Raw genomic sequence first — 23626 nt, forward strand, 5'->3', positions numbered from 1 at the left:
AGTCGCGGCTTTTTCGATAACCTGATGAAGAGTTAGCAAGAGAATAGTCTGAGACCATGTCCGAACCGGTTGTTCCGGAAGCGGTTCGGGATGTTCCGCTGGAAGTGGTAAAATATAAAAGTGATTCAAACCCATGCATGCGATACATCAAACAACAGCATTTTCGATAACTTGATGAACAGTTAGCAAGAAAAAAAAAGTCTCAGACCATATCTGAACCGGTAGTGTTCCGAAACCGGTTCCTGGTGTCCCGCCGGAAGTGGCCAAATAGAAAAGTGAACTAAAACTATGCATGCAACACATTAAAGCGGGGCTTATTTGATAACCTATTGAAAGCTGGCAAGAAAATAGTCTCAGACCATATCTGAACCGGTAGTGTTCCGGAACCGGTTCCAGATGCCCCGCTCGAGGTCGCCAAATATGAAAGTGATCCAAAATAATGCATGCAACACATTAAATCGCGGCAATTTCGATAACATAATGAACAGTTAGCTAGAAAACAGTCTCAGAACATATCTGAACCGATAGTGTTCTGGAACCGGTTCCCGGAAGTGGCCAAATATGAAGATGAACCAAACCCATGCATGCGACACAGCAAAGCGCGGCTTTTTTTTGATAATGAAAGGTTGGCATAAAAAACGACTCAGACCATATCTGAACCGGTAGTGTTTCGGAACCGTTTCCAGATGTCCCGCCGGAAATGGCCGTATATAAAAGTGAACAAAACTTATGCATGCGGCACATCAAATCACGTCTTTTCCGATAACTTGGTTACCGCTTATCAAGGAAGTATGTTAAGACCACATTAGAGACTGCCAGTATAGTCTCGAAACTAGTTTCGGGTTTCACTCCAAAAGCGGCTAAATGTAAAATTGAACCAAACCCATGCATGCGACACAGCAAAGCTGGACAAATAGGCTCAGACTATTTAAGAGACTACCGGTAGTGTTCCATAACCGGTTTCGGGTCGGAAGTGAAACCAAACCCATGCTTTGAGGTACCGTGGCTTTTTAGGTAACATGATAAACAGTTGCAAGAAAATAGACGCAAGCCATATCAATGTGTTACGGAACCGATTCCGGGTGTCCCGCCAGAAATGGTCAAAGGTAAAAGAGAACCAATACATGCGACATATCAATGACTTATTCAGTAACATGATAAACGGCTACCGGTAGTGTTCCAGAACTGGTGATGAGACGAGTAACCCGCCGGAAGTGGTAAAATATAGAAGGGAACCCAACCATAGCGGCGTTTTTGATTTTTTGATGAACGGTCAACAAGAAAATAGTCTCAGGCCACATTTAGAACTAGTAATAGATTTTCGGAATCGGTTGCGGGTGTTCCATCGGAAGTAATTAAATAGAAATGAACCAAATTTGTGCATGCGACACATAAAATCGCAGCTTTTTCAAAAATTTGCCGAACGGTTAGCAAGAAAATAGCCTCAGATCACATCAATATTCGGCTTTATCGGTTCCAGGAGTCCCGCCTTAAGTGGTCAAACGTAAAATTGAACAAAACCTATGTAAGCTGCGCATCAATTAGCGGAATTGGCATCTTTAGCGGTGTTGAGATAATTACATATTCAGAATCTGCATGCAAACTGAGCCGAAATCCAAATTTTCATGAATTTTGGTGCTCGGGAACCTATATAAAAATCAGTTTGAAGTTTGTATGGGAGCGATTTGTCGAATCACCCCTCGTCGCATTTTGTACTGGGCGGAGCTGTCAAGAAGGTTGCTCAGCTGTGTAACACTACGTTTACGATGGAAAACTTTATTTCAATCCAGTTGGTTATCGTACTCCAACAATCTCATCTCCTTGCAATCGGAGAGCGTATTTTGCAAGCGACGTTGTCCAGGGTTGAAGGTACGAGAAGGTTTCGAAGTCGTGGATTTGTTGGTTGTTACAGCTGTCAAAAGGTGATTTTGAAAAATCTATTTGAAATTGATTTAAGGTATCAAAATAAAGTTCAAAAAATCTGAAAAAAAAATCATAGTGGTTCAGAAAAAGGTGCTCTTTCGTATAAAACCAAAAAAACAAATACATTTGTCTTAATTTAAAAACCCAATTAGAAAAGTGAACAAAATAGATGTTAAAGCGATAAATCAAATCGTGGCTTTTTTGATAGTCTGTAAACGTTGGGTAAGATTATAAGTGAAGAAATGGTCAAAGTCTTCCAATCTCCTTATGCTTCTAAAATTACTGCTCACAATTTGGGTGCGGCTGGTTGAGTCCTCGCTCTTCTCATTGCGATTGAAATTTGAATGGAAAATTTTCATTTTCTGCTTTTTCTTGTTAGGAGGTCAAATTTCACATGAATCGTGTAACCAATGGTACTAAAATATAGCCTAAAGTGTGCTGAAAAAACTTATCTGTGATTGTGTATAAAGTCAACCTTCTTCATGCATTTGCTGACGCTCACCCCGTTGCCGTAGTGAATAGAATGGGGTCATAATGACCCCAATGCACGATGAACGACTAAGGGTAAGGTGGTCAAGCATTCAACTGGGAGGTCTGATATTTTTAGCTTTGTTTTGTTGTTGAACATAACATCGGAATTGTATGTATCATCAATAAGTTTCCCAAATCGATGAAAGCCAAAATTGTTGCTTTTTGAAAGTTAAAAATGTGTTTTTCTATATAAAGTGATAGAGGAACATTTTGACAAACGTCGACGGAAAGATCATGAATACATTTTCGACGAGAAAGGCACTATCACCATTAGGTGGATTAATCTGGGTTTATAAAAGAAATATCTGTTTTATGTAGCAATCTTTGAAATTTCTGAGGAAACTCGTGGACCAATCGTAAGCTGAATCTTTCAAGAAATTCTGGAAAAACTCCTGAAGAAGTGTCAAGCAAAATTCCTGAAAGAATTCCTAAAAGATTTTTTTTTTAATTTTTGATAAAATTTTCAGGAACAGGGATGCATTTTGATACTAAGAGGAATTCTTGCTAAAATCATTTAAAGAAATCCTGCGAGAATCTTCTTTCGGAGAACATTTCAGAAAATGTTTGATAATTCCTCACAGAACCCCCAAATGAATTCCTGGCGGTGTTCCTGAAGATTTTCCCGGAATATTTCTCAATGAGAGGGTTTTTTTATTATCGTACAAATTGGGCCTAAGGGTTTCAGATTTTCATGAAACTTTTTCCACAATCAAGGCTCAAAAAAATGAGAAAAATTCAGGGTTGTCTATTTCGCCCGAAAACTCAGGTGATTTGTTTTTTGTTTTTCCTGACACTACTAACTTTGAAAAATTATAAGTCAAGAATGAAGCACCGTTGGAACAAAGTTTTTTTTTCTATGAAAATGAAAGCAAAATTTCTCAGGAGTAAAAAAAATATGAACTGAAAAAAGTTTTTCGCAAAATATTCCACCGTTGAGAAGATTCGTTAAGAAAAGCCGGAAAAACTATGCCCGAAATCGTAGAAAATTTTCATCAAGTTTTTTTAGGTGATTTTTATAAGGTTTAATCGCTCACATTTTCAGAATATACTTTTTTCGATTTTGAGTTATTACCAATTTTGTGAAATATGTCCAAATGTGCCATATAAGCATTTTCTTTGAAACATCATTACTCAAGGACGAAGCATCGGAGAAACAAATTTTCTCAACCCCATGAAATAATGAATCTGCCGATTAATACTTAAATGTTTTCCCTCACTACGTTTGATAAATTGAAAAAGTTTCAATTCTCCCCATTTCAAGTGCCTAATGAGACGAGCTTGTGATGCTGACACTGACACCCAACGACAGCGACTGTTGTTGCACAGTGTCTCTTAATTAACAATTTGGGGACAATTTTGTCTGCATCGCTTCAACATGAAGTTCTCCTTCTTTGCGACGACGACGGCGATGGCAGTTTGGCTTTATGAAAGTGCTTGGTTTTCGAGACGCTTCATTTGCTGGTTGTTTATGGTAGGTGATTAATCATTCACGGAGATGTCGTCTTCCCAAATTAGCATCTTCAGGAGAGCATATAGCCATCCACCGAACTGTTAGTCGTGGGTTCGACTCCCACTGAAGCACGTGGATGTCTGCAATTTAAGTTTCAATTTGATCACTACCATGTGCAGCGGAGTTGTATCATGTTAATAGGGATCATTTTCAGGTTTCCTAAATTCCACTCCACAAACCAACAACAATCAAATTAGAATCATAAGCACTAATTTCATGATATTACACGCAATGATCCCAGTTTTTGCCTACGACAACAAAGACCACCAACGGTGATGATGATTCGTTTTTGTGTTTTTCCCTCTCCTCCTTTCAGGATGTCATCTTCCACCACCAATGGTGAATCGCAACGTCGCCAACGACGACGCAACAGTCAAGAAAGCCCACAACAGCGAGCGTACAGCAGCAGCAGCAGCAGCAGCATTGATAGGACCCCGCACCTCACGACCAGAGGCAAAAGCAGAAGCACCACCTTCACAGCAGCCATGTCAAAGAGGAGGAAAATTGTTTACGGCTGGTTTAATTTCATCTTCTTATGCTGGATAATGCTCGCCGAACAGTTCGTTAGCGGTAAGTAGTCGCTGCTCGGTGTGTGTGTCTGTATTTACTGGCAAATGTTTGAAGTTCGGTGGGGACTGTGGGGGAAAATAAGACAAGTAAGTCTGCTGTAGCACTAAATCTTCAAATGCTTACGTAACATTACAAGCCGAGCTACTTCGAGATGCTTGTACGACGTTGGATGTTTAAGGCTTAGAATACCGCTATGGAATAAAGCTCCATATTTTCACAGAAATCTTCACGTAGGTATGACTCCATGAGATCCATTTCTAACGCACAAACAACGATTACCTCGTATGCTTGGGTATTGCTTGACCCCGTTTCACCCCACACTCCCCCCACCGAATATCCATAGGATCGGAAGATCGGGAGAGGTGAAATGGCGGTCGTCAAGCGCTAATTTTCCACTGCTTTCCAAACCAACTGAGCCGACGACTATGGAACGTCGTCGGTTGGGACGTGCGGGTAGCGGTAGCTACCTAATTCGGGTGGAAATTATGAATCGCCGTCCGCCAGCCACCAACAACCACTTGGAAAAGTTGAAACTTTCCGCGGGCCGAGGATGAGCGTGTTTTCGTGCGAAATTAAGGTGGTGGCAGGTGGATCGGAGGAAAAGTAGTGGGGCCGCATTGCAGGCAGGGAGTCTTTCGCGGAATTGTGGTAAGCTAATTGTCTGTTACTTACGCAGGTTTACGGTGGAAGGGATGGGGGAGGCTGGGGAGGTCCTTTGTGACGGTCGGGGGCCGGAGGAAGCACAGCTGGCTTACCGCAGGGAAGTAATTTGAGTTAATCGCTGGGAGATTATTTTGTGGCCATCTCCAGGGCACTTGAAATTTTCAAGTCGCAACTTTGATGATCTTGATTGTGGGGTTGGGGATTTTGGTTCAAGGTGAAATGATCAATTTGGCACAGAACGATTTTGGTGGATTAAAACGGGAGTTGGATGGTTTGATGTTATTTTCGTCGATGGATGTATTCATTTCGAATCGAACCTGGATTATCCGAAAATTGATCACGTCACCCTCAGCATGTGGTATCGGAATTTCTTCTGTTACGTCCTCATGGATTCTTCCCAAGAAACTTCCGAAGATTTTTCCACAAGTTCCTATCGGAAATATTTCGAAAAAAAAAATCCAGCAATTGCTCTAAGAATCCCTCAAAGAACTATCCAACTCTGTCTTCCTGGGAATTCTCCATACTTTTTTTTTCATGGATGTTTTTTTTACCTTTATCAGCAATATATTTAGCTAGTTCTAGGGTTAGTTTTACTTAAGAGCTGGGCTGGTTTATAGCGAGTGGGATTCAATTTCAGGTCTTCGGGGTGAAATGTATGTGCTTCAATCACACACTTATTTAATCTGAAATGCCGAGATCTCAGCACTTCCTTAAACGTTTGCCGAGATCCGCACAGCCGCATAACCACAAAAAAACAACCGAGACATCAGCAACTTTGACAGTTAATTACTGAGTGAATGTTTTTTAAGTGTGCACACAAATACTCCTAGGTTCTTCAAGGAATTCTCCCAAGTATGACTAAAAAAGTGTGCGTTATTGTGACGTAATTCAGCATCTTATGCGACTAAATAATATTAAACAAAAAAACTATTCTTGTCAACTGGAAATTTTTAGTGGCTACGCAGTCTTTATTCTTAAAACGGGTTTATTGTTTACCGTTTCGGCACTTAGGGATGGTGCCTTCATCAGGGGGAACTGTAATTTAGTTAGTTGATTATATGTGTCTTAACTAGTTTTGTTTCACTTACAATAATGTTCTCGTTTTGACTCTAGTGTTTCGGCTAACTTTAACTGTCCTGATTTTAGTTTTTTGGTACATGCTGTGGGGTAGATTTTGTTTTTGCCTGATTAGTTATTTTGAATTTTACATGTCCGTTTTCAAACTAAATTAATCAATTCTTACACTGGGTAACACTTCGTGAACCTACGTGGACTTTTTACTAATGGCGCAAATCTTCTTGTTATTAATTAGTCTGTTTTTAAATGGTGGTCTTGGTGCCCTATCTGCATATTGTCATTCTTCTGTGGTCCGCGATTTCTTACTAGATTTGTCACGTCTATATCGAACTAATGACCTCTGGATTGTCGAGCCGGACTTCACACACAACACCAAACGCTACTTATGAAACACGCTGATTAATTATCATGATATTCTAGCTCACCTCAGTGTTTGTTGGAATGCACTTGGTTCATTTGCGCTGTGCGTGTTCGGCAGGCTAAAAACGACGAAGCACCATTTCCCGTACAGTTTTCACCGCCTCTCTTTGGCTAGCGCCTCCCATTGTTGATTATCAAGCCAACAAAACAAATAATGACGACTTTGCAACCATAACAATGCCTGCTCACTTTCTTATAGCTTTTTGGCACTGCATCCACAGTGCAACAGAAACTCTTTAATTGTTATCACATATCAAATCGCATTATGTAAACATACACGTTTCTAGCTCATGCAAGTTTCTATGCACACTTTAACGAGTTTGTTTGTACTATGCGATTTCATCCATACACCAATGCGAGGTAAACTGACACAGCAACAAAAGTACCAAGCGACTTTACCTGATACATCGTAATAAGTTCAAAAAATAACATCATATGAGATGAAAATTATCAGTCAGCCGTACATATATGCGATAGTGACATAAAATAGTACTTTATACGATGAACAACGTGGTTTCTTATGCGACTCCTGGTTGTCTGGGATATTATTTTCCAAAAAAATTTACAAGAATTGCTCTATTCTTTCAGGCAATCTACATTTCCTGAAAGAATATGGGGATTTTCTTTCCAAATAGTAGAAGAATAAGAGAATCCCACTTCGTCATATGCACCCATTCTCGTCACATCAGACGAAAAGTATTTTTTTTTATTTTGTTTTTTTTACCCTCCGCTCTCCCCACACCAAAAAGCTCCTAAGTGAGCTGCCTGGTAGTGGACACTCTGTTCTCAGCTAACAGGCAACACAACAATTAAAATAACAAAACAACTACATTTTAAATGGCTGAGAATAAAAAAAAATGACATCTAATAGGAGAACGAAAAAAAAACATTAATGTGCTTCTAGTGGACTAAGCGTCCTTTTAAAGAAGCACGAATATAATTATCACGGTCATCACGGATATGTCAACTTACCTTTGCTGATGATTCAAAGCGTAAAGGGCATTAATGACTACTGACCAGCCTCTACAGCACTGAAAATCGATTATTTCTTCTACGATTGTCATTTAAATTTCACTCCACTAACAAGCTAACGATTTCTTCTCAACATGCATATGACGAAGAAAACCGCACCAAACCAGCAGTTGGAATCGTTTATTGAATCGACAATTGATTCACACCACGAAAACGCACCCCGAGATATTTTATGATTTAACTGTTGCAAAATTGAGTAAAAGCCTCTCAAGCAACACACACGTTATATGAAAGTTACGACAGCGCAAGTTTTGGTTCTATGGAAGTTTTTTTGACGTTATTTTAACACAATGTTAAAATTACGTCAACACAGAAAAAAATGTTGAAATTTAAACGGCATGTAAACCATGAACGTTGTGAATTTACACGACTTGTACACAAAATTTGATAGAAAATTGAGTTTTTTTTTTAGTTTTTATTTTTGTGTATTTTAACTTAAATGCTAATTCTACACTCAGAAAATTGAGTTATTTTCAATGCAAAAAGTTATTGCATGAAAAATATACAATTTAGAGTTTTTATTTATACAATTTCACACCATTATGCAGTTTTCAACGCCAACAGAATATTATAGCGTCTAGCATTTATTATTCTATTGAAAGAGCTCGAAATTTCAAAGAACGTGTAAAAGTACAGTGACTTCGTTGAAAGCAAAAACACAGCCGACGTGGTCAAGTTTGCATCATATCTTTAGATCGAAAGGATGCAATAATATTTAGATGTTTCTGAAGATTGAAACATACGTGAGTGTCAAAGTGCATACCCTTGGAGGTGTTCCTACAGGTGAGACAATTTCAATTTCTAAGAAGTTCTGATTGCAACTATGCTGATACCAGTGTCACAACCATCAAGTGCAACTGGCAGCGGAGTTCTACCATCTCCCAACCAACCTAACCAACGGCGATGGAGGTTCAATGAAATTTAATTATTGGCAATAAACAGCGAACAGTGAATTTACCAGCATACAAAACTGTGAATTCGTATCCAAAACATCGTTGAATAAAACACGAATAACACCAATCTGGCTTGTTTTGTTTTGTTTTGCATCATCCATAACAAGGGGAATTCAGTGGGACCGAACGGGAAACGGAACAAGAGCTATGCTGCGAGTAATACTCCACGACGTGTAAATTTACACGACCACCTCTCTTTTGTGATCGTGTAAATTTAAAATGCGATTGAATTTTGCGTTAAATTCGATACTCCAAATATTTATGTGCATCAAAATAAACTCAAAATTACACGAAAATTTTAACTGTGAAATAAACCTCTATAGAACCAAAACTTGCGCTGTAGTAACTTTATTATAACATGTGTGTTGCTTGGGTGCTCAATTGATCGTAGAAATTACTTTTTTTTCAACAGTGAGCTGTTTGTTTACATGTTTTCTTCGTCGTAGGGAGAATGTAACCACATGTGTGCGTGATGCGTTTATGCGTATGAAAGATATTATTTCACAACTACAAACATTTTAGAGTTTTTTATGCTTTACATGACAAGTTACAGCTGTTTGATTTTTTTTTTGTGAGAGAATACTATCCCAAACATCTGCAGAAACTTATTCAGAGTTTTTTGGGGTTTACTCCAGGAATTCCAGCAAGAGATTATTTTCAAAAGTTCATCCATGGAGTTTTTTTCAGAAATTCGTCTAAAAATTTCTTTCAAATCGTACAGGGATTGCTTCGCAAGTTATTCCAAAGATTTCTTTGATAAATTCTTTCACTGGGATGGGATATGAGGGTTTGTTCGTTGATCTTAAGCAGCTCATTGTGGTGTGTTCTTGCTACTGATCAACGGAGAGTGGACATAATGGCAACCAGTAACGATACAAACAAACGTCTTTCGAAGCTGATCAGTTAGCAAAAATTTGGTCATCTACTCAATTTAACGGACCTGGGCCATTTTTTTTGGAATAGCTACTTGTGCCCTCAAAATGGAACTAAGAATTCAGAAAAAGTAAAAATAAAACTTATCTGGTCGAGCACTACAGATTGTCGTCAATCTAAGCGATCCATTGAACCAGATGCATCTAAAACACTAAGGTTAATGAACCTGAACAAACATGATTTAAGCATTTACACTGGACTAGTAACAGGCCACTGCCCTTGCAAATATTACCTAAATATAATTGGGAAATTACAAGATAACAAATGTCGTTTCTGTAAATTTGAGAGCGAAACTGCCCATATTCGCATAGTAGATGTAAGCGCCACTGTGCATTTCAACATGCTTTTGGAATTTTAACAATGAATAAATACAATTTTCTAGATTTTTACCACGTTGACATCTAACGTAGTGTTATATCTTGTGATCAATTGAATAACATTGGTCACAAATATGCACACGCGTTAAATATTAGCTTTTGAACGGTGGCATTGCCAGTCGTGGTTACATCGACTATGCGAATATGGGCAGGAAAGCTCTGAACACTTATTGTGTGAGCGTACTGCACTTTATCAAAAGCGCCGCGGTTACCTTGATAAGGGCTGGATGGAGCCTTGTGAAATCTGGGCCTCTCATCCCAAACAGGTATTGGTTTTCATACGAAATGCAGTACCTGAATGAGAAACACACCAATAGCTGTGAGGATGATCATTTCTCCATAGTGATGAGTCTTTTCAGTACGGCAAAAGTAAAGAGGATGACACCACAATATATCAAACTAATGGTCGCAGTGGTACTATGTCCCCAACAGGAAAAAAAAAAGTCTTTCGAAAGGGGAGATAAGGTGGACTTTGCAACAGAGAGGAGAGGGTATCAAACAAAGATATTTATTCGCTCAAGGAATTTGTAAATAAGCATCCTGTAGTCGAAGTCATACCCAACACATCTCTAATTTCTTCCTTTTCTGGTTTCCCTCAGGCCCTAAGGAATGCACAAAGGTCAGTTGTAGCAATTTTGTATTCGGTGCAGTACCAGACAACATGATTATTGTCTTGGTAAACAGCACCACAACCGCACCGATTGCTTTCTGTGAGGCCAATTCTGTAAAAGTGAGGGGCTTGCTGCTATAACTATGTTAAATTTAAACCAATTAACTTGATTTTTTACGCAATGGTGTGATACGTACAGCATCAAGCCATGTACAAAAACTGAAGTCAACTGGTAAGAAATTACCTGAGTTATAACAGCAAGTGTCCAAAATAGTTCCCCCTGAACAAAAGGTCCAAGACTCTCTTCCTTTAGGGATTTTCCGAAGTTTTCTCAGAAAATGCACAAATATTACTGATAATATCTTGAGAGAATTCCCGAACGAATTTCTTAGAAATCGCTGAAGGAATTTGTAAAAATCCTTGAAGGGTTGTCTCAAGAAAACTTTTAAACACTCCTTGAGACACCTTTGGAAACTCTTAGAAGAAGTTCTTGAATTTTGTTTTGAAGGAATTCCAGGACAAAAATATCGGGAGCAATTTCGGAAGTTATCACTTAAACAATTCCTGAATTAATACCCAGGAAAAATTTCTTGGAAAATAAGTCAAAATTTTAGTAATTTCTGGAGTTTCCCGGAATGATTAAGGTAATGTTTGGGAAAAAAGTTCTGAAAATTTTACTGAAGGTCTGAATAATCTTGATTTATCGACTGCAATGTTTTCTATTTAATATGGTTTGGTATGCAGTCTCTCAAATCAAAAGAAACAGAGGTAATCTATTTTCCTTTTTTTTTTGATTAATAGGCTCCTAAAGCCTTATCTAGATTCTTGGTTTAAACCACAAAATATAATCCAAGAATTAATATTTACTCATTTTCTGTAATTTTTATTGACCGTGGTAGAAAATTCCTTATTTCTAATTTTTTAATCTTTTATGCCGCCCCTAGCTTATAACACATACTTTTAGTGTTTTTTTTTCACCCTGTATGTCAGATAGGAACATTTTTGAAACCCCAGTACGAAAAATATCGAGTTCCATAACGTCAAGGTCGACCTTAAATGTCAAACTAGAACTATATACTATTTTACTTATTTCGAATTTTCTCATTATTCCTTCGATTTTAAAGTTAGGGTTGAGTACAATTCCGATTAGCATTACCCCCTCAACTTCCATTAATTTCTGGAAACACAAATGCAGCGCCATCAGTAAGCTTACGGAGAAATATAGAATTAAATAGTGGTATAGAGGTTGAAGTATGCCTTGCTTTTGGTGGTTGCCAACTCAACAAAATTATTTTCAGTTGTCAAGTGTTTGTGCTTTGAGAGGAAGTAAAAGGTTGGTAACTTTACATAATTTAATATTATTATTAATTTAGTGTTGAGAGAGGTTGAAAGCTATCTTAAATTATTTTAGGAATATGCTATAAGTTCTGATTTCGTGAGGCCACGGTTTTAAAATGCGGGCGCAGAGTTGCTGTTCTTGCTCTAGGAAGTTGAAATGTGATTAACTAGGGAACTATGCAGTGGACAATTTGGACCATCTTGACAAAAAATGCGGGAGCGACCTAGGAGCGGCGCCAGAGGGTTTTAATATCGTCATTCGTGGTTAGTTGTACCGTCGTAGCATATGACGGACGAGTCATCTGCGGCAATAGAGAAACCCAGAACTGCGCAATAACTGGGAAGTTTAAATTCAAAATGCTATTAATGTTTTTATGAAATGTAAACTTGAAATTTGAAAATAAATGTTTGCAAAAGCTTTGTATAATGTTTTGCTATTCGTTATGTTCCAAGCTTGGGTGAGGCAGACTGACCATTGACCATATACCATCGTTTCCTACAATTGACTCTTATGATCCCGCAGTCTGTTGCCATTTCGCTTATACCAAAGCTCGACTCATGAGAGTCGAAATATTGTGTACAACTGGGGGAGCGACACTGGTTTTCCCAAGCCAAAATATAAAAAAAAGCCGAAAAAAGACGAAAAACCCGTTTTTTCGTTTTTCGACTTTTTTGGGATATTTGGCTTGGCAAAACTAGTATCGCTCTCCCTGGTTTACAATGAGGTATTTGATGATAGTTTACGAGTGGTATTTAATATCTTTATTGTGAACTGCGTGAACTAACCAAACAAAAGCACATAATTCAAAAATCTATGCTCCAAAATTATAATTGTATTGAAGGAATCAGCCACCACTTGAATCCATTCGAAGTCCTTCCTCCGACCGTGATCCTCTGGTTGCGAGTGATTGGAACCATTGTCTGCAGCCATACGAAGCACGAACTGGTGGTTATGAATGTTCTAACCTTTTTTAAATGAAAAACCTGCCTTGCCACAATCGTATTCAGTCATTCGAATCTCCTACAGAATCCAACTGGTTCAGAACAAATCAATTGTCATTTGCTTTGAGAAAACTCTTAGTATGCTTTGAAACATATTGCTTTGTAGTTCTATATTGTTCCCCTACGTGGCAGCACAATCACAAAAGAGACATGCTTCCTATGATTTATATGGGGACCTCACTCACATGGCCATCTTGTTAATCGGATATCTTTGATACTGTGCTTGATCGTAATATTTAATCAAAGCGAGATATCGTCTATAACCTTAGGACCCTATTGCAAAGCAATACCTGGAGGAATACCCTAAAAAAACTATTAGAGAAACCCCTGGAGGAACTTCCACAAAAATGTTGAGAATTTTCTGGGGGATCGTCCATAAACGAAGTAGCCTTTTTTGGCTGATTTTTTACTCCCCCTCTCCCTTCGTAGCATATTTTCCCATACCGAATACTATACATGGCTCTTCACACAGTTCCAGATTCCCCCTTCCCCCTCAATGCTACGTAATTTATGGACGCTCCCTAGATGAATTCCCACATAATTTCTCGAGAAAATCGCTGAATAAATGGAATAATATCTGAAGAAACTTCTGGGGCAATTAAAGTAATAATTCTGAAAAAAAAATCTGAGAAATTTTCAAAATTTATAAAGGATACCCTCGAGGAATTTCTGAAAGAATATCTGAATCACTTTGGAAAAAATATCCTGGAATTGCATCTTTTGAAGAAACGTTTGAAGGAATTCCAAATGAAACCCCCGGAAAAATCCGAAAAAGAATTTATTGAGAAATGTGTTAAGGTGGCTTAGTGCATCACATAATTGACTTTCGGGTTTCAATGATTGTTTGCCTCGCGATTTTGAAGTGATTAAAAACGGCGAATTCTGCAGTCAAAAAAAAAGTGTCATCGCACATGGAATGATACCTTTTCAACCACTGACTGAGTTTTATCACTTTGAAATTTCGAGCGAGAGTTCAATGATGCTGATGACGGGCTACGCGTCCTCAAACAATTTCGAAGAACCCTAAAAAAAACTCTTGCAAAAAATTCTGACAATATTTCTGGTGGAATTCCTTAAGAAATGTTTGAAGAAATACAATCATAAATTTATGTAGCAATCCTTCAAGGAATTTCTTATAGAATCCCTTGATCCCAGGAGGAATTTCGGAAGAAATTTCTGAGAAAATCCGTGGATCAGTTTCAAGAAGAATCTTTTGATAAATTTCTTGAAAATCTTTTTTAGAATTGCGAAGGAAAATTGCTTAAGGAACCTGTTGAGGAATCTCTGAAGTTTTTTTTAGGAAAAATGAACAGGAATGTATGTATAAGGGATACTAAGCCCGAGCAGAAGAGAATAACAACAGCATAAGGAGCTGTGTTATTTGTGTAAAATAACTGAATAATAGAATCGATTATTTTTATGTTATTAACATAACATATTATGTTATAAACTTGTCTGTCATAAGCGGCAAAATAACAAATATGATAAAAAAAAAATGTTCTTGGAAAACCATTTTAATAACTTGTTTTGTTAGTTTCAATAACAACTTAATAACAGTGAATTTGGAAAATATTTCATTAACAAATTTAGTTATTAATATGTTATTGATAATAATCGGAAAGCAAAATTTGTTATGGTATCAAAATCGTAACTAAATAAATTATGATACTTATTATTTAAAGTTATTCACTATGTCTCACAAACCCACCAATAACATGAGTATCAAATGATCGAAAAATACTATATTCATATTCAGAATCAGAATAAATTAATCATTTTAAAAGAATGTAAACAAAACTTCCAGAAATTTCTTTGAGAGTTCTTCCACGAAATCATTTACAGTTTTTCAAAGACTCCTCTAGGAATTCCTCCAGAATTATGAACAGAATCCCTTCAAGGGTTTCTTCAGAATTTCCCGTCATTATTTGTCCCGAATTTAATCTTTAGATGTCTCTGGAAATTTCTTTGATAATTTATCCAGGAGTTTTTTCTGAAGAATTCTGCAGGAGTTTTTCAAAAGATTTTGCCAACAATTCTAATAATAGCTCAGAACAATTAGGGGAGGAAGGGGTAACCCCGTCACCTTAAGCATTTGGATTTTTCAAAATAAATGTAAGACGAAAATTGATATTTTTAGTACGCAGAATATTTGATTCATTAGTTTTTTTATAAGACTTGTGCATTAGAATTGTTAAATTATGTTAATTCTGGCGAACAATGCACATAACACAACCATAATAAATATTGATGTTTTAAATTCAGTGCGGGTAAGACCGTCACCCCTATGGGGTAAGTCCGTCATGTATGTTTTTATATTGATACATTTGAAGATTTCAATTTTAAAATATTTTCATTACATTTCTGAAGTGCAGTGATGATTTACCAATCATTTTACAGTCGATACTCTTGTAAAATCACTGGTCGGGGGGCGCAATTGGAATCCGCTTAATAGGAGACTAAGCTTATGGGATTTGGGCTTTTTGGGGGTGTGGCCAATTATCCCGGGTGTGTTAAGAGATAGCGCAATACTTTCTTCGGCAAAGTTTTAGGGTTTGAAAAGATCTACCATTTAGATTTTTGGTTCATATGATTAGTTGGTGACTTGGGCGCCAGAGGCGCCACCAACAGTTTGATGCTGAATTTCACTACAGGAACCATATGTATTAGGTTGTCAAGCAAACGTTACGAAATGCGACAGCTCAAGACCCTGATTATTAGACATAGTGTCTTCGGAAAAATTATTGGATACCCTAATAACTTACAAATGATGAGTTACGAAGTTCGAAATTCCTCCACTGGGTGGCGCTAGTGAGCATGTAAATTTTCCAAACCTCATATCTCAGAATCCAATGATTTGGTGTCTTCGGCAAAGTTGATCTGTATGACATAGACTTACATAAAACGGGACACGTGTTTCGGAATTCTGCCACTAGGCGGCGCTAGTGAATTTGCAATCGATGAAAAAATAATCCACAAATTATGCCCTTAGAAGGTCCAGAAGGAACAGGAAGAGTCCAAGCAGGAACTCCTGGAGAAATCCTAGTAGATTTAGTTGGATAAACCGTAGGAAATACTGAAAGAAGCCTTAGAAAAAAATCCCGCAGGAATCCCAGGAAAAACCCATATGGGGTCGTCAATAAATGACGTAGCATTTTTTTTTGACGATTTTTGACACTCCCTTCCACCCCTTGTAGTCTATTTTTCAATACGTAATACATAGCTCGTAGCATAATTCGAGACTCCAACTCACCCCCCCCTCCCCCCCCCCCCCCCATAAAATGCTACGTCATTTATGGGCGACCCCTACAGAAATTTCCCTGGTTGGTCATCAGTTTGTGGCATCTAATAGAAATGCCTAGCCAGTTCAACAAGCATCCGGTGATCCGAAGAGCATGACGGTGTTACCCCCGCCGAAGAGTGACGGGCTTACCCGATAAGGTCACTTTTCTTAAATTACACGGTAATTTCTGAATAATTGTTTAAACTGACCATTCAATGAGTCTTGGCACTAAAGAATAGTACAGATGAGAATACATGATTGATGAAAGTTAGTTTTTGCACTTCTTTTGTATTCCAGAAGCTAAATTCTACCGACGAAATATTACATCCGGCGTTGGTACAATGACGCGTGCGTTTGTTTTGTTTATTTTCTTCGTGTTTGATAGGTCAATTTTGGTATCATTTGTCTCGAAAGAGTAAAAATGGTAAAAACAAATAAGGCGTGTGACCGAAAAGCTACTAAATAATTGTTTTCTGGTAAAATCATTGGGGTGACGGGCTTACCCACCCTGACGGTGTTACCCGCTTTTCCCCTACTTTTGGAATTTCTAAGAAGATTGCGCCAGGAGTTCTTTTGAAGACTTGTCCAGGGTATCGAAGGCTTTCTCCAGAACTTCGAAGTGTTTTTTCGAATATTATTTAAGGAATTTTCAGAGGATTCGTTCAGAAATTTCCGTCTTAACTGTATACAAAAATGAAACAAAACAAAAGGACAGGTAATTATTATCGAATTGTTGCTTTGATTTCAAAACCTGTTACTGCTGTGCTATTGTTAATAAGTTCATCAATAGTACAACAATAACAAAACTTGTAGTTCAACAAAATATGTTATTAAAATGTACCTGATTGAATGTATATCAATTGCTAAATTATAACAGAATTAGATTGTTCAACAAAATTTGTTATTGAAAAGCTATGTCTTGATAATTAAATAATAACAAAACAAGATATAAAAACAGGTTATGTGATTTCGTAGTTATTAATTTGATATTTTCCTCTGCTCGGGAGAGGATCTTCAGAGGAACTCTTGCTAAAATCATTCTGAAAATTCCTGCTAGATGCTTCTTTTTGTAATCTTTCCCAGCTTTGACGACGACTGTTTTGTAGACTTTTTGGGTATTTTTGTGACGTTTTAATTTATTCGATTCGCTGAAGAATATATAATAAGGTTTCGTACACAGAAAACAAATAGTTGTTTTTGATCCCCAGGAAGACTGATGTGCCACAAAAATACCCAAACAAAATAAAAACATTCCAGATACTGTTAAATAAACCGTTAAAGAGATTCTGGCGACATAGGGGAAAGTTGGGTTAGATGCCATTTCTCAAAATTTTATCGTTTTAAATGATAAATAGCTTCATTTAATAGGCTTTCAAAGTGTTAACAGCAACTAGACAATATTTGCTCGATACTTCAGCAAAAATATTCACTAAACTTATGCATTTCCACCGATTTATAGCGATTTCAAAAACTGGTTCGCAAAACGGAAGTGGTGCAAAAAGGCCATCTGCCATGGGGTAAGAGGCCACTTCATGAAAACGTTCAAAAATTACGTCCATCATTTTTCAGGCATTTCTGACTCGCTTTGCTCCTCTGGTCCGCTTTTTTCGTATGCTCAATACATGGAGTAACGCCCCTCTCCCCGCTAAACGATGGACGTCATATTTGAATGACCTCTAACATGAAAAGCATAGACATCATCAACCATGCGCCTCCATGTGTGTCTCAATCTGCTTGGGAACACTTGGCTGGTAATAAAATCACCAGAAAACCTTAATTGCAAGCACGAAAAACCAGAATTTGCCAGTTTTCATTGGGAAATCGAATGATTTTCCATGGGTATGGCGGCCTAGCTTGTAGAAGAATGTTTTAAGTAAACATATCGTGACACCATTCACCTATAGTAATGGTCAAATCACATCAAGGAATGATTTTATGAGTTCGGCCATTTTACCCCATCTTGGCATTTTGGGCTTTGTTCCCCTACTTTTTTTTTGTCTGTATTAACGAGATTTTTAACCCTAGGCTAGTTCATCTCGGGACTCACGCTTTACTTCCCTTCCGAAGGAAGAACCCACATTTTGTGAGTATGTCGGGAGTGGGATTCGACAGTGACAAGCAGGGCGCGGAGGCTGAAACATGCCGCATTTCGTCGTTCCCGCGTTTTTGTAATTTTCTTTGTGTTTTCGTTCGTACTTGAGTGGAACGCTGATGGAAGAGTGAACGGTCGTCGGTCGTCAGTGACAAGCAGGGCGCGGAGGCTGAAACATGCCGCATTTCGTCGTTCCCGCGTTTTCGTAATTTTCTTTGTGTTTTCGTTCGTACTTGAGTGGAACGCTGATGGAAGAGTGAACGGTCGTCGGTCGTCAGTGACAAGCAGGGCGCGGAGGCTGAAACATGCCGCATTTCGTCGTTCCCGCGTTTTTGTAATTTTCTTTGTGTTTTCGTTCGTACTTGAGTGGAACGCTGATGGAAGAGTGAACGGTCGTCGGTCGTCAGTGACAAGCAGGGCGCGGAGGCTGAAACATGCCGCATTTCGTCGTTCCCGCGTTTTTGTAATTTTCTTTGTGTTTTCGTTCGTACTTGAGTGGAACGCTGATGGAAGAGTGAACGGTCGTCGGTCGTCAGTGACAAGCAGGGCGCGGAGGCTGAAACATGCCGCATTTCGTCGTTCCCGCGTTTTTTGTAATTTTCTTTGTGTTTTCGTTCGTACTTGAGTGGAACACTGATGGAAGAGTGAACGGTCGTCGGTCGTCAGTGACAAGCAGGGCGCGGAGGCTGAAACATGCCGCATTTCGTCGTTCCCGCGTTTTTGTAATTTTCTTTGTGTTTTCGTTCGTACTTGAGTGGAACGCTGATGGAAGAGTAAACGGTCGTCGGTCGTCAGTGACAAGCAGGGCGCGGAGGCTGAAACATGCCGCATTTCGTCGTTCCCGCGTTTTTTGTAATTTTCTTTGTGTTTTCGTTCGTACTTGAGTGGAACACTGATGGAAGAGTGAACGGTCGTCGGTCGTCAGTGAGTGGTGTGAACGAGTGCACATTTAATATGGTTGGACCGTTTGCATGCTGAGACCAAAGCCAAACATAGAAGACCAGCTGGTCAGGATTACCCGGTGAGTTCGTTCCTTATTACTTTTTTTTTTATTTTGAACATGACATATATGGGGATTTCGGAGGGGTAGCCTAAGGAAGTTAAATGAAATGGTTTCCGGGCAAATGTTCGTGGGGTGGCCAGACTTTGTCACGAGATAACAATTATCATGTTGTTTTCCGAAGGTCTCCAGTGAATTTAGCTTACCCTGCTACAACAAACCATCAGGTAGATCATTCCGTTCCGGTATGACTCTGCAGCCATAGGTAATCCTTGCGCTGATGGTGGGTACACAATCATCATCATCATCATCATCATGTCGGGAGTGGGATTCGATCCCAGGTCCTCGGCGTGATAGTCTTGTGTACTAAACCCCCCCCCCCCCCCTTGGCCGCCAGATTATTTTTTTTAAATCGAGCCGACTCAAAGATTACACAGCGCAACATTTTTTTGTCTGAAGAGCAAACTTATGTGTCTCTGACAAATTTTGGGCCGCTCAGAGTTCCAAAAAAATCTCAAAAAAAATCTAATTATTAAGGTTTTTATCCACAATTATCAAACCTCTTTTACTTGAGAACTACTGAAAATTTTGCCAAATATTTTTACAAGAGAACCACTTCAATCTTAAAATAGAATTTTATCAAATAACACGCTTGTTTGAATGGCTAAATTTTGTGCTGTTTATTTATGGAATACAAAAACAGCGTGCCAAATTTTCCAGATATGCCGGAACCGGTTGCGGCAGGAAAAAAGAAGGACTTTGTAGAACCATATGCTGCTATAAAGTGCGCTTATGTGCTACTGCTATACGGATTTTCTCTAGTATTCAATTCAAACAAACATCATTCTAAGAGCAAAATACCTGGGATTTTTTTACGAATCCTTTCAAGGAGACCTTTAGAAATCGTTTAATGCATTTATTCACGAAGTTCTTCAGGGATTCCTTCAGAAATTTCACAAGGGTCTTCTCCATGAGTTTCTCCTTCGTAAATTCTCCCATGGGCATCTTGCAAGGTACCAATAGTGATTGTTTCGCGCTTTGTTCCAAGAATTGCTTCAAGAATTCCTCCCATGATTCCTTCAGAAATTTTCACAGATACTTCTGCAAGGATGCATCGCCGAATTCCTCCTGGAACTTGTCCATAGCTTCCTTCAGTGATTCGCATCCAGGTTTTCCTTCAGGAATTCTTCCAGGGTTTCACCCGGGAATTTCTTCAGTGTTTCTTGCAGGAACAACTCTAGCGATTATTAAAAAAAAAAAAAATCCAGGATTCCCCCAGGAACACTTTTTATAATTCCTTCAGGAGTTCCTCTCCGAATTCTTTCAGGAATTCCTCCAGAAATAAATCCAGTTCTTCCTCCAGGGACGGTTAACCCTTCAGCGCGCGCGCTGTTGTAAAAAGTACAACACTACCAAAAAACCTCGCTTTTCGTACACAGCGCGAGCGCGGTGCAGTTTCGGTTGTTGGATGGCGCGCGTCCTGGAAGGTTAAGGGATTTCCTTAGGAGTGCCTCTAGTAACTGTTTCCGGGATTCCTTCAGGAACTGCTACTGGGATTTCTCAAAGAGTTCCTCCATGAACTCATCTTAGAATTCCTTCAGGATTTTTCCAAGGATCTGCAATTTCCTCTGGAATTATTCCAGGAATTCCTTCAGGAATGCCTCTAGAGAATTCTCCAGATATTCCTCCAGGAATTCTTTTAGAGACTCCTCCAGGAGTGATTCTAGAGCTTCCTCCGTTAATCCCTACAGGCATTATAGGATATCCTCCAGAGATTCCTCTATGGATTCCTCTAAGAATTTCTGTAGGGCATAACTCCGGAATTTCTTCTGTGTTTCTTTCTGGAACAACTTATTTTGAAAATTCCTCCAAACAGTCTCCCAGAAACTCTTCTTAGTACTCCTTCAGATATTCCTCCTTGAATTCTTTAAGGAACTCCTTCAGGAATTAATTCAGTACTTCCTCCAGGGACTGTTAATTCCTCCAGGATTTTTTTCAAGGATTTCTCTGAAAATTCCTCCAGGAATTCATCTAGAGATTCCTCTACAAATTCCGCCAGAAATTCCTCTAAGGATTTCTCCAGGAGTTCCTCTGGAGATTCCTTTAGTAATTCCTACAGGCATTCCTCTAGTATATCTACCAGGGATTCCTACAAGAATTCCTACAAGAATTGTTTCAGAGATCAGAGATAACTCCAAGAAATCCTCCAGAGTTTCCTCAATGAATTCTTTCAGAACTTCCTCCAGAAATTGCTTCCAGGATTCTTCCAAGAATTCCAATAGGAATTCCTACAGAAATTTATCCAGGAAATCTTCAAAGAACTTTTTTCCAGAGACTCCTACAGGAATTCCCCCAAAGATTTCTCCAGGAATTACTATAGGGAAACCTCCAAAAATTCCACCAGGAATTCTCCTAGACATTCTTCCAGGAAATTTTTCAGGCATTCAGGTTATGATCGTTGCGTAGGCGCCTCATTTGGTGTGTTTACATTGCCCCTGCGAGGGGTAGCCTTCGCGACAGAATATATCGTGATTGTTGAATTTCCATTTACATAATGGTGTATTACTTACCATTCAAGATTTCTAGAACTGTCTAGAACGGTCTGTGCTAAAAATATGGTTGATTGTTCACCATCAACCGGTGGTCAATCGAACAACTTTTCAGCTGAAACTGGCTTTTAGATATTCAGATTTGTGCTCTTGTGAATTCGACTTGTGCCTTCTTTATATCTTCATATCTTCATTCTTCTTAAACAAGCACCCTATTTTTGAAATTGTGAAGCCGAGGTATGTGAAATAGTTGTAATCAATCTAGTCTGCTTCTTTAGTAGTAGGACTTAGAGTCGTAAAATTCACAGTAATTCGGCTTCAGAGCCTATGCACATAAAACTCTGAGTGTAACTGCAGAACGAAATAAACACATTTTTATGACTAGGGTAAGTGTTCCAATTATGGTTATAGTACCAATCATTCGCCATAGTTGATTTTCACCCTTTAACGGCGTAAACCAACAAGAAAAAAAAAATGTGAACAACAGATCACGTTCACAAAAGATAATTGCACTCATTTAAATTCCACATTTTGCTCAAATTATGGTAGAAATAAATCATTTTCCTTAAAATTTCGGCTTCCTTGCACCCTTTTTCGCCATAGTGTACCAGTTATGGCTAATCTCATAAGGAATGCATGCAAATGGTGCGAAAAGGAACCGAAATTAAAAAATGTAACCATAATTGGTACAGGGTTCCTATCATTGGCACACGCTGTAATAAATACTAAAAGTAGTTTTGGCTCCGTTTCTATATTTTTCCTGTAAAGTGTGGAAACTTAGCTATCTTTTAACATATTGATGACATTCGTAGATCTTCTCGTTATTTTTGTACAAATAGTTTTCCTTAGATAGTGCCATAATTGGTACATCCACCCTACACCCATTTCCCGAAACAGTACAAAACTCTCTTCCAATTAATGCATAACAATCCAGGCGCACAAACTTGGCCCGATAAGAAAGCATTTTTGATTTCCCCTCGAGAGAGACAGTTGCCTGGCCGGCCGCGGCCGGGAGGCAGGCGGCAAGGCAAAAACTTTCGCAATTTTTATTTCTGCTCTTAACCCCCAACCCTGTGCGGTACCCTCTGGCTGCCAGTCAAACTGTGTTTGCTGTGCATCTATGTGTGTGTGGGTATGTGCCCATGTGCGTTCATATTTATTTTTTCCTTGTTATTTAACTTATCCGGGCAAAGTTTTTAACTTCTTAACATACAGCGAGCACAGACACACACTCACACATACACGGACAGGCGTCTCTGGGAAGCGATTTCATTTCATTCTTGGAACCCCGCCGCCGGAGGCAATTTGATATCTGACGGAAACTTTCCCGTGGACTGATTTCGAAATTGAATTTTCGCCTTGGTGAGAGGGAGTTTTTTTTTATTGACATATGAAAAGTTACTCCCAAGGAGCTTGGGTGTGTGAGGGTGTGGGAACATACATTTAAAAGCTCCCACAACGGGTGTGGAAGGAAAACTGTTTGCCATGGGAGGATAATTTCCACAAAGGAACGATGGTTCGCTTTGATGTTTGTTGGCTCGTTCCTTTTGGGTGGAAACGTTCCGTCATTATCATATAACAACCATTTACAGCATCTTATTCTTGGTGGTGTCGTGCTCGGCCAATCCAGGCAGCCAGCGCCCGGAAAGAGGACCGCATTTTCCTCAATCAATTTCATTCTCGTTTCATGTCATTGTGTCTCGGTATGTTCCTTCACAGGAAAGGAAGTGGCCCTCTGGAGCGTTATAATTACCTAGCTCCGGGCT

General features: G+C 38.9%; 1 protein-coding gene across 2 annotated transcripts in view; it reads left to right on the top strand.

Annotated features, from left to right (window-relative positions):
* LOC109398559 (uncharacterized) overlaps window positions 1-23626 on the top strand; it is a 553507-nt gene that overhangs the window by 449291 nt on the left and 80590 nt on the right. For both annotated transcript variants that reach the window (XM_062847204.1, XM_062847205.1), the window contains exon 3: window positions 4281-4534. In XM_062847204.1, the coding sequence (XP_062703188.1) occupies window positions 4281-4534 (254 nt within the window). The remainder of the gene's footprint in view (window positions 1-4280; window positions 4535-23626) is intronic.

The sequence above is a fragment of the Aedes albopictus genome, chromosome 1, assembly GCF_035046485.1.
Source record: "Aedes albopictus strain Foshan chromosome 1, AalbF5, whole genome shotgun sequence".
In the NCBI taxonomy this organism is placed as follows: Eukaryota; Metazoa; Arthropoda; class Insecta; order Diptera; family Culicidae; genus Aedes; species Aedes albopictus.